Source organism: Equus caballus, chromosome 1 (assembly GCF_041296265.1).
Source record: "Equus caballus isolate H_3958 breed thoroughbred chromosome 1, TB-T2T, whole genome shotgun sequence".
NCBI classification, from domain to species: Eukaryota; Metazoa; Chordata; class Mammalia; order Perissodactyla; family Equidae; genus Equus; species Equus caballus.
The window spans coordinates 33,972,790-33,984,966 of NC_091684.1; the positions used below are offsets into that span (position 1 = coordinate 33,972,790).

The 12,177-nt window shown below is 36.9% G+C and overlaps 1 protein-coding gene across 16 annotated transcripts in view; it reads right to left on the reverse strand.

Moving 5' to 3' along the window:
• The window catches only part of CC2D2B (coiled-coil and C2 domain containing 2B), a 103,030-nt gene that overhangs the window by 42,901 nt on the left and 47,952 nt on the right, over positions 1–12,177 (reverse strand). For 12 of the 16 annotated variants that reach the window (XM_023641842.2, XM_023641837.2, XM_023641813.2 and 9 more), the window contains 4 exons: positions 11,016–11,166; positions 9,650–9,797; positions 5,164–5,302; positions 3,793–3,996 (listed from right to left, as the gene is read on the reverse strand). In XM_023641842.2, coding sequence (XP_023497610.1) covers positions 3,793–3,996; positions 5,164–5,302; positions 9,650–9,797; positions 11,016–11,166 — 642 coding nt within the window. The remainder of the gene's footprint in view (positions 1–3,792; positions 3,997–5,163; positions 5,303–9,649; positions 9,798–11,015; positions 11,167–12,177) is intronic. The other 4 variants (XM_023641863.2, XM_070223696.1, XM_070223701.1 and 1 more) reach the window with 1 other exon arrangement.

Consider the following 12,177-nt stretch of genomic DNA (forward strand, 5'->3'; position numbering starts at 1 on the left):
TTTCACTGGTTTGGAATTGCATTACTACAATTACAGAGTAATTGGGGAGAACTTCCATCTTACAATGATGAGTCTTCCTATCAGCGAACATTTATTCAGATTCTTTTTTACATCATCAAAAATGTTTGATAATTTTATCCATTAAGTTCTTGCATATCTTTTGTTAAATATATTCCTATGTATCTTGAAGTTTTTATTGCTGTTGCAAGGAGTATCTTTTATTGCTATCGCAAGGAGTATCTTTGTTAAGTGACATTTTTAGTGGGTTTTTAACTGGGGTGTAGAGTGCTATTTATTTTTTGTCTTGAACCTTTCCTCAAATTTTTCAAACATAGAAAATTAGAAAGAATGTTCAAATCCATATACCCACCTTCTAAATTAAGTAATTAATATTTTGCCATATTTGCTTAATCTGCCTTTTACTTATTTTTAATTGTTTTGGCTAAAATATCTCAAAGTAAATTACAGACACCATGACACTTCATTCCTAAATAAATACTTCAGCATGAATCTCCAGGAGCTAAGGACATACTTCTACACAACCACAACGCCACAATCACAGACAACAAAATTAACAACTTCCTTATATTATCTAATATTCAACCCTAGCCAAATTTTACCAATTGCTGTTTTTTTCCCCTAAAGCCAAGATCTAATTAAGGATCATGTGTTACCTTTGGTTAAGTCTCTTTGGTCTCTTAATCTAGAATACTCTGCCTTCTTTTTAAAAAATGATGACTTTTTTAAAAGATCAAAACAGTTGTACTTGCTAGCCAGTTGTTCCACATTCCAAATTTGTCTGTTTCCTTGTTGTGCCATTTAACTTGTTTTTCTATTTCTCATAAACAAATTAATCTAAAGTCTTTTTTTTTTTTTTGAGGAAGATTAGCCCTGAGCTAACTGCTGCCAATCCTCTTTTTGCTGAGGAAGACTGGCCCTGAGCTAACATCCATGCCCATCTTCCTCTACTTTACATGTGGGACGCCTACCACAGCATGGCTTGACAAACAGTGCCATGTCCGCACCTGGGATCTGAACCGGCAAACCCCGGGCCGCTGAAGTGGAACGTGTGCACTTAACCGCTATACCACCAGGCCCGCCCCTGAAACATTCTTAACCAGTTTAAAGAAGGTTTAATGAAGTTCTCTTCTGATTCTAGGATGCTAAGAGCTTTCATCATGAATGAGCACTGAATTTATTAAATGCCTCTTGGGCATTTATTAAGAGAAGAATATTTTTTCCTTCCTTAATTCTGTTAATGTGGTAAATTACAGCAATAATTTGTGTAATTAAATTGGCTTTGTAATTTGGAAGTAAACCCTACTAGATTATGGTGTGTAATTATATATTTATACACAACACATTGCTTTTCAATTTGTTAAAATTTTATTAGTAATTTTATACCTATGCTCATAAGTGATAGGCTCATACGCTCATACTGATGCTATATCCCTCAATTATGCTGAGCATTGTGTTTTGCCCGTAGTAGTTTATGGAACTGTAGAATTGACTTCAATCATCGAGAGAAGCAGCATGAGGAAACTGAAGAACTTTCCAGCTCTTCTAAGCCAAGGCCTTTCCACTGCAGTTTACTGACTGAAATTCTTAAAGTCTCAAAACCGGAGATTAACCATAATTAAAAGTTGAGAAATGCTTTCTGAAGCCAAATACCAAATGGTCTGTTTGTGAATACATATATTTCTATGTATCCATATTTGTGAAAATAACGAATTATCTGCAAATCCTATCTTTATGTGCTAACTGGTGGTGCCATGACACTGTCATTGAAAATTCATTAATTTGCATTTTCCTTTTCACATCTGAGCCACACCAAAAAGTTTTCTCAGATAATCCAGTTAGTTTAGCCTATGAATATCCTCCCATTACAACTTGAATTTTAAATGTAATGAGTCATGTATAGTTTTGTTTGTGTCTCCTCTAAATTAGGGTATAAAAGCTAAAGGATAGCTCAGTGGCAACAAGAACAAACATATACTATCTTTTTAAAATCTTTTTTTGTGTGTGTGTGTAAGATTGGCTCTGAGCTAACATCTGTGCCAATCTTCCTCTACTTTATCTGGGATGCCACCACAGCGTGGCTTGACGAGGGGTGCGTAAGTCCACGTCTGGGATCCAAACCTGCAAACCCCAAGCCACCAAAGTAGAGCGTGCGAACTTTTCTAACCACTACGCCACTGGGCTGCCCCAAATATATATTATTCTTTTAAGTAATTTTTACTGTTTTTAATGTTAAGTGGCTTACTGCAATTTCCCTTCAGTCAAGAATAAAATGAAAACAAATAGCAAAGAGTTTATCAGTTTTTTCTTATCAATTGATAATAATTCACCAAAGTTAAATTAATAAACCTATTATAATCTATTTTAGCTAAAGGCATTCATTCACTCTTTCTGACTCATAAGATGTATAAACCTCAATACCCTTCCTCAGAATCTACTATCTTTATCTAAGTTGGCCAACATCACCCCAGACTGATGATTCTACTGCACAGGCCTTTTCTTTAGAGATGGAACACTAATTCCTTTCTTCTCAAACCATCTCTTAGCAAGCTCAAGTGCTAGGATTACTACAATGGGTTATTTCTACAGAAATTAGCTCTTATAATTCCACTATTTAAGACCAGAGACGTGCTGGTAAATGTTTAAAACCAGTTCTCTGGGATTTGGAGGTGAAGCCCCATTTGTAGCATTTGCTGATTTATGGTGTAAATATTCCCCCAGAAACAAATTTAAAGCAACCAATATGAAGTCACTGACGGTGGAGTTGGGAAGAGATGCACACAATAGGCTCTCACCAGCTGGTGCTGGCAGGCTCCTGTACACCATCACCATGCAGCCTGAGACTAACTTCTTTCTTTCTTTTTTTTCCCACATTAAAGTTTCTGAAACTGAGATGTGCTTTATAATCAATGCGCAAGTTTAATTCAGCAGTGTTTCTCTCCCTTGTCCCCCAAAGTTGCTTTTAAACTGGTGATGACTTTTACAATAACAAAAATATAGTATTTACATAAATTTAGAATATATTTAAAGGATTTTGGCTGTGAAGTAGGTTGTCTGGACAACAATTAAGTTGCAAAGTCAAGCTAAGGACTTTCTGGAATTTGGGAGATCTGCACATTTTTTTTTTAAAGATTGGCACCTGAGCTAACAACTGTTGCCAATCTTTTTTTTTTTTCCTGCTCTTTCTCCACAAATCCCCCCAGTATATAGTTGCATGTTTTAGTTGTGGGTCCTTCCAGTTGTGGCATGTGGGACACCGCCACAGCGTGGCCTGATGAGTGGTGCCATGTCCGCGCCCAAGATCCGAACCAGCGAAACCACAGGCTGCTGAAGCGGAGTCTGTGAACTTAATCACTCGGCCGCAGGGCTGGCCCCTGATCTGTACACTTTTAATGCCTGAAGAGAAGGGGAAAAAAATCTACAGATTGTATCAGTTAAAAAAAGAAAAGAGGGGCCAGCCCGGGGGTGGAGCGGTTAAGTTCCCACATTCTGCTTTGGTGGCCCGGGGTTCACTGGTTTGGATCCTTGGTGTGGACATGGCACCGCTTGGCAAGCCATGCTGTGGTAGGCGTCCCACATATAAAGTAGAGGAAGATGGGCATGAATGTTAGCTCAGGGACAGTCTTCCTCAGCAAAAAGAGGAGGATTGGCCGCAGATGTTAGCTCAGGGCTAATCTTCCTAAAAAAAAAAAAAGAAAAAAGAAAATAAGATAGATATAAAGCAGCAAAATATTAACTTACACAATAAGCCATATTCAAATAGAAAGCAAATACCTGGAAGACTAAATCTGGGATCTCTCTATCATAGAGGGGCATTTGCTGCAGAAGGAAAACATCTAATTGACCTGCATTTCTAAGTTGCAATAGCTGGAAACGTTTACTTTTTTTCATCTCCTCTTCAGAAACCAAGTTAAACTCATCTTGCAACTGTTCCAGACGAAAATACTTTGGAATATCCTGCCCTTTATGTTTCATATACTGTAAAACATAAATAATATAAAGTCTTTACTTAAAATATTCTTTAAAATTCAATAATTATTTCAAAACACTGTTTTTTCCTCTCAACCATGAGATGTGAGAGTTTCCATATAAGTAAGAAATGGAGCAATTTAATCTGTACAGAGATAGAAGCTGAAAAAAAAAAACCAAAACAGAATCTGGCCTACGTGGCTTCCCAACCTTTTCCTGGTCATGACTTATAAAGAAAATGAAAATATCTGCTTGCACATTGGGTTAAAAGATGAGACTGTTCATAGTTCATATCTGTTTGCCCTAAGAGTTGAGAGAAAACCAATATTTCTGTACACCTGTAACCAGTTCAGAACATCAGATGGGAAGCTCTGATCCAGGGAAACTTAATTACAATAATCTATTCATGAAGTGCTTTATTCAATAAATGCAAATATCAGTACAAGGTACATGTAAGGAAGAGTGCTAGTTGCCCTAAGAGAGACAAAGATTTATTAGCTGTAGTTCCACTAGGCAAGATAAAACACAGAAATGAATAACTACAGTAAAGGGCAGAATGACATCAGAGCCATAAGAATTTATAAAAAGAAAAAAATAGTTAACAGGAGGGCAAGGCAAGAAGAGCTCACATCTAATTGAGGTTACCGGGGAAACATTTATCAGACTTGCGGCATGGGTAAGATAGTCACTGTAGGTGCTCTTCTAGGCAGAGGGAATGGCATGAATGAAGGTATGGAGAAAGCATGTTCAGGGTACGCAGAGCAGTTCAGTCGGCCCTAAGGAAGAGTAGGAGAAGGGAATAGATAAGGAGTCTTTGAGGGAAGGAGTGTATCTGTAAGTCATCTCTGTATCCCTAGCATCTCACAGTGTGATTGGCACTCAGTAGATGTATAACACATATCTACTCAGCCTGAAGGTTCGCCTGCAGGATGTACTGCAGGCTGCTAAGTAATGGCAGAGTACCAACTGCCAGGCCTAAAGTAGTAATTATGTCAGTTGCTGAGTTTCTAAGTGCCTTTACAATACTATAAACTGGTTGAAAACTGCACCTGTCAGATTTACCTTTACACGTCTCCTAGTGCCTAGAAAAATATAAAGCAAACTAGGGAGGAGTATAAGGGGGTAGAGTTTAGGAAATAGAATATATTTACAGTATTGATATTTGCTATAACTTACCATAATAAATTCCATTAAATCAGAATATTCTGGATTATTTGGGTCAATTTTGACTTCATTTGCCCACTCAAAAAGCTTCTGTGCATTAACAAGACATGGAATACCAGGAACACTTCTGGCATCTACATTCCTTAACACACTAACATAAAGAAAAATATTTTGTGAATTTGCATACAATATGCAGGTTACACATCTGTTATACAAGGTAAAACCTATCTATCCCCTGCATTTAAAGATAAAACAGGTTTAGATGTGATATCTCTCCTGGTTCTTCTCACCTTCTAACTTGTATCCTAGCTCTTTGATAAATGTCTACTTCCATCCCTTAAGAGACAGTAAGCTTCTTAAGGGTAAAGTCTGTAAATATTCATCTTTGTCATCTCCACTCTGTGCAGTAGCTAAAACATAGTAGATGGTGAAGTGAATAGAACTTATTGGATGTATTCTGTAAACCCTGAGTATACTAACTTATTAAATATCTTCTTTCCGTAGGATGCACGATATTGAAATTTAACCAAGATGTTTGCTTAAGCAAAATTAATCAAGTCCACAATAGAAAAAGAATCTTTAGGCTATATCTTTACAGTTGAAACATTCTATAGTGTAATACAATTAACTGAGAAGGATGTGCCAGAAGAGTATCTTTGGTCATATGAGGCCATCTTCAGAAGCTGGAGAGCTACAAAGATAGGCTAGACTCATAATGCTTTCTTAGTGACCTCAGCTACAGGCTAAGTGCAGAAGGAATTCAACCCTAAACAGTAAGGGTTTCTTTAGAGCCATCAATTATTCCAGTTATTTAATCTTTCTTCTCATAGATGATTTGTCTCATCACATATAATTAGAGGGATTTGGACCAGAAAATTTCTAAGATCCTTTCTATAAAGTACTCAAGAAAAATTCCAGTCTATAAACTGAGATTCCAGAAATACAGTTCTGACTCAGATTCATTTATGTCTTAGCCCAAACATGGAGACATATTTTACACAGTCTATTTTCCAACAATATCTATTCATATTTCTACGATGAGTCTTTGGAAGCTATGGCTAACAAAGCCAATGCCTAGTATGATAGGATGTAAGCAAAACTACAAATACGTGAAGTTTAAGTATTCTTCCTTTCTTTAATTTCTATTTCTGCCCTCATATTTGAACAATTTTGATGCCTTTGTAATAAGAGATCTCTAGAGCTTGACACTCTTGACATCTAGTAAAAAATTTTCCTTCTCCTGGGAACAGTCTTAGCCCAGGTCCTTTAGAAAACAAAGCCTGAGGCAAAACTTAAATGTTAATGAATAGATTAGAGAGAGAAACTTATTCCCTTACAGCCTAAAAAAAAAAAAGTTGTAATTGGATTTCAATTTAGTCCCAGGATTTCTGCCTCAGGGAAAGTAATAAAAACCTCATAACATCTCTTGCCCTTGCTATAATGATTCCTGCAGCTGCCCTCTAAGTGTTCAGCTGTGGGCTATGGCAAAACCCCTCTGTCATCTGCACCCCCTCCTGCACAACCAAATGCCAAGCAAGTAACATAATTCAGTGGCATTAAGTATACTCACAGTGTTGTACTACCACCATCACTATCTATTTCCAGAATTTATTCATCATTCCAAACAGAAACTCTGTACCCACTAAATGATAACTCCCCATTTTTCCGTCCCCTCAGCCCCTGGCTTTCTCTCTCTGTGAACTAAGCAAAAAATTTTAAAGTTACCAGGGAGAAAAGACAGACTGTCTACAAAACACCAACATTTAGACTGATAAGCAATGACAAATCCCAGAAGATAATGTGATTACAGCTTCAAAGTGGTAAAGGCTGGTAAAGTGGTAAGGGAAAATAAATATCAGCCTCAAATTTTATACCCACCTAAACTATTACAAGAGTGATGACAAAATAAAGATATTTTCATATATACAAAGACTAAACAAATTTGCTAGCTACAGAAATTGACTGAAAGAATCACTAAAGGAGCAGGCTTTTAGAAAGAAAAGTAAATCCAGAATGAAAGTGGGGGAGGTAAGAGATAGGGGCAAACATAACAGCCAATTAACCACGTCAGAAAATTAACTATAAATGTAAGAAAAGCTGTTTTATGTTTTAAAATGTGTTAAACAAAAACTCTAGACAACAATAACAATAATTGAGATTGGAGAGGTGTGCTTAATGTGGTATTAGCATTCTAAGATCTTCTTTTGCTTCACTGCTTTATTTGCAGCTCTGCTAGTATTTGATGAATGAATGCATAAGTAAATCAGTGAATAAACAAATATTTTGTTTGGATCTCCTTTAGCTCCATGTTTTGACTCTCACAAGTCAGTCTTGCCATTTGGAGCACCCATCCTAGGTTCCTAGAACCACTGCTCAGCACCAGCCCTTCAGCTCCCACAGCTGTAGAGTTCTGTTAGCCTCCCTCTCTGATCTCAGAGGCCCCAGCTGTAAAGTTCTACTTCAAGACAACTTTCTAAGAGAGATCTCTGGACTTTGAAAACCTCTCCTGCAATTCAATCCCTGTTGAAATCTGTGAGCTGTCCCAATCTTTCACAGAACTGCTCTCAATCTTTTGTAAACTTGAGTCCCCAAGTAAATGGAACTGCTAAGTGCAGCATCACAGAAGCCATGAGAGAAGAGACTTCAAGAAGCAAAAGGATGAGGACAGGCCAATGAATATGGCCAGGAGGTCACTGGTAGCCTTCAGGAATAAGTGGGTTGGATTAGGGAGGGAATGTGTGAACAAAAAGTGGAGGCAATGTATGCAAACCAGCAGACCACAAGAATGAGGACTTGGGCAGGAAAAACAGCCAAAAAGGGTTTTCAGGGTTTAATTAAATGCTCGGATTTTTCTTGGTTTCTTTGATATAAAAGACTAACAGCATACTAGGGAGATGGAAAAGTTGAAGATAATGTAAGAAAAAGCTATAAATATGTTAGCAGAATCCTAAAGGAGACAAAGGAAAGTTCCCAATTACCTGTATAAAAGTTAGCTTTAGAGTGAGGAGAATAAGCATCTGACTCCAAGAATAAAGCATAGACTAGTATGATGAGACAAAGACTGGAAACAGCTGCAGTGGGGACTATGCTAGGGAAATACTAAGAAATACAAGAAAATAATGGTTGGGTATTAAAAGCTTATTCACCAGCTCCAAAATGAATTACCTTTATTAATTTTCCATTTTTGTCCTAAAATGCCCTTCTCCAGGTCTCTAAGAAGATGACCTCTTTTACTTAGCAAAACAAGGACATCCATCAAAATTAAAATTATAATTCCATCTTCCTAGTGATTTCTGTCTCGTTCTCTGATTTGAAGAAAAGATATTTCTTCCAGAACTATAACTACTCATTTGTGTTTTGGCTCAATATCTTCCTGACTTTGAAGGATCTCATACTCTTTCTAATATATTCTGACTCTTTTTCCATGGATCCCATCACTTCTTGTAAGAAGACAAGGACTGCCCCAATTTTTAAGAAAGCCATACCTTGATTATGTTGTGTCTCTTATTTTCAGCCTCTTTTTCTGTCAAACTTCTTGAAAAGTAATCTACATCCACTACCTCAGTTTCCTCAATGTCAACTGTTGAATGCTACTGACATTTAGTTCAGGGTTTTTTTTCTCTAAAACTCTTATTTACCAAGAAAAGTATTTATGAACTCGTACTATGACTTTGGTCATATGCCACTGGTTTTATATATAGTGTTCTCATTGTTATTTTTTAAATAGTCTCTAATCTCAGTTTTGATTTTCTGTTTAATGCAAGTTATTTGTGGAAATTTTTTTAATTTTTATTATTTTATTTTTAAAATAGACTTTATTTTTTAAGATCTGTTTTAGGTTTATAGCAAAACTGATGAGAAAGTGCAGAGTTTCCATATGCCCCTTACCCCCCACATATGCCCAGCCTCCCCAACTATCAACATCCTGCACTAGAGTTATAATTTATTACATTTGTTGCAATAAAACAGTTGCATTTGTTATGATCTATGAACCTACAGTGACGCATCATTATCATTCAAAGTCCACAGTTTATATTAGGGCTTACTCTTGGTGTTGTACAGTCTATGAGTTTTGACGAATATGTAATGACATGTATCCACAATTATAGTATCACACAGGGTAGTTTCACCGCCCTAAAAATCCTGTGTGCTCTGCCCATTCATCCCTCTCTCCTCCTAATCCCTGGCAACCACTGATATTTTTACTGTCTCAATAGTTCTGCCTTTTCCATAATGTCATATAATTGGAATAGCAATCTTTCTTAAAAATGTTGTTTAGATGGGGAGGGGAAAGGCCATCTTTTCGTTATCATCATTCAGTAATTTTTAAATGATGGAATCCACTTGGCCCTTTATATTTACGATTTTACTCAAACATAGCACCATACACAAGGCAGGATTATCATTTTTATAGAATTTTACCTTTCTTATTTCTAGTAATCCTATTTGTGGGTGTGACCTAGAAATTAATCCCATTTCCTCTAGGAAAGTTTATTACCTGCAGTAAGCAGATCTTAATGACTGTGACATAGGTGTCAGAGGAATACCATTTTCATCTAAGGCCCATGATAGAGAATAGCTTAGTTTTCCTGATGTCAAAAGACAAAGTTCTTCGGTTCCGTTTCCCTCAAGAAGAAAGGGCACATCTGTTTATAGCGACATTAAAAATATATGAATTTTTTTAAAAGCAGTTTGAGCACATCGTAGATTTTTTTCCTGACTTTTACTTGTGGAACCCCAGGAACACAAAGGAAGTTAGTTCTGTGCTGACCCCAGACTCTAATCTTAGACCTTGCCTCATCTCCCATCTAAGATACCTTAAGGCAGACTACTTCAAACAGACTACAAAAGAGAGAGGAAAATACTGATCTGAATACATGCGATGAACATCTCTATTTTCCTCCTCTTATGACCAGAAGTTTTTTAACCCTTCTTTCTAGGAGTAGCTCCCAGCAAGAAACGACCACTGACAGCAGAAAAAGAGGCAGAAAAGCTACTCTTTATCCCTTTTTCCTACATTCCTGAGTCTTCTCCTTCTCCTCATTTTCTTTTTCATTCTCCAGAGAGCTTAACAACATTCCTTGAAACTTTTGCGAAGTTCTTAGTGTTCCCTACATATTTCACCCTGAATCTTTTATCCTGGGTCTCTACAACTCCGTTTTTCTGCTTCATCTGAACTCTAAGCAGACTATATTCCTCCCTCATTCTCTCTGAAGGCTCTTTTGCCCACTTCTTTTCTTCTCTCTCCTCCTTGCTCACTCGTTCATACATTCTTCCTTTTCACCAGATGGAAATAAACAGTTACAAAACTCCTAGGAAGGCTAAAGAGAAGGAATCTGGGGGAGAAAGGGAGGAATGGCAGTGTTCTTACAGACGTGCTAACTTAAATTTAATTGCATGAGGAGTAAAATCAATTGAAAAACAAGTGGATAGAAATATCCTTTCTTCTTTCCTCTCTCCTTTTCTCTCTTTCTTTCTCTCTCCTGCTCTTCCTCCTTTCCCTATTCAGTTCAAAGATGAATCGACACATCCTGGAGCATCTTTAGGCTTCACTAAAGGAGAAGCAGAGGCAGAGCAGTCTATCCACTCAGGAGCAGAGCTCACGTTCCCGAGAGCATAGTGCTCTTGTCTCAAATGACCTAGGAAAAGCACAGGTGCTAATTCCAAATTTTAGATTTCCCAAAGATCTGATTCAAGATAAAGTTTTAAAAAATTTAGTTTAACATCTGAAAAAAGAATTTAATTCACTTTTAGCCTAATATTGTAAATATAGGATTCTTTACTCATGTAAATAACCCGGGGTGATTCAGGATATGGAATTCATGAAGAAAATAGGGGGGAAGAAACATTTTTAATAAACTTACTGCTTCCTACTCCTCCATAAGCAGGTATGACCAGCTCATCAGAGCTAAATTCTACATATTCCAAAACAGTTTTGCTTTTCAGCTCTGTGTCGTTAGGTAAAGGTATATATAGTTTTGCCAGTAAGCGTGTCCTTTTACTTATTTCATAAACCTAAATATAAAAAAAAGATTGATAACTCACTGAAAGTACAAAATGGAAAGAAAAGCTAAAATAAGGAACCTCAATAATACATTTTTCTCTTTTTTAAAAAATACTAGAATATCAAATGGGTATTGCTCTATGGCATTTCATCCACATGATTATGAAAAAAGCAGAGAATCACATGTCCTTAAAAGTATAATGGGAGCCAGCCCGGTGGCGCAGCGGTTAAGTTTGCACATTCCACTTCGATGGCCTGGGGTTTGCTGGTTGAGATCCCGGGTGCAGACATGGCACCGCTTGGCAAGCCATGCTGTGGTAGGCGTCCCACATATAAAGTAGAGGAAGATGGGCACAGATGTTAGCTCAGGGCCAGTCTTCCTCAGCAAAAAGAGGAGGATTGGCAGCAGATGTTAGCTCAGGGCTAATCTTCCTCAAAAATAAATAAATAAATAAATAAAATAAAATGTCAAAATTAAAAAAAAAGTATATTGCCTTTTACTGGTTTCAAAGAATTAACTGAATAAAAGGATTACAAATATAGTTCTGTGAATATAGGTACATATAACACAATACCTGAATAACTTACTTTTGTGTAGCACTTTCAAAGTTCTTTATCTCATTTAAAGCTGATAAAAATTATAGGAAATAGGTACTATTCTTCCCTTTTTATAAATAAAGAAATGGAGTTTCTATATGAAACTACAGTATATTAGTTTTTATTAAAAGTGATAGAAATCCAGGTTGAATGCTTAGGAAAAAAGGAGACTCATTGGCTCATGGAATCCAAGAAAAGGCTAAACAAGCTACGAGGTTGTGGTGGGGAGGAGGAAAAGTCCCAGAAGAAGGAGTAAGGGAGTTGCTGAGTAGACAGTTCCATAGATGTCTATTGGGTCCTAAACCCAGGCCTTCTGATTCTGTATGCTGTGCTTTCTATTACAATTCCATTACTACCATAACTAGAAACCTAATTTGTTTTCAATAGAAAAATCTTATTTTGACCTATACTGCGTATATCAGTGT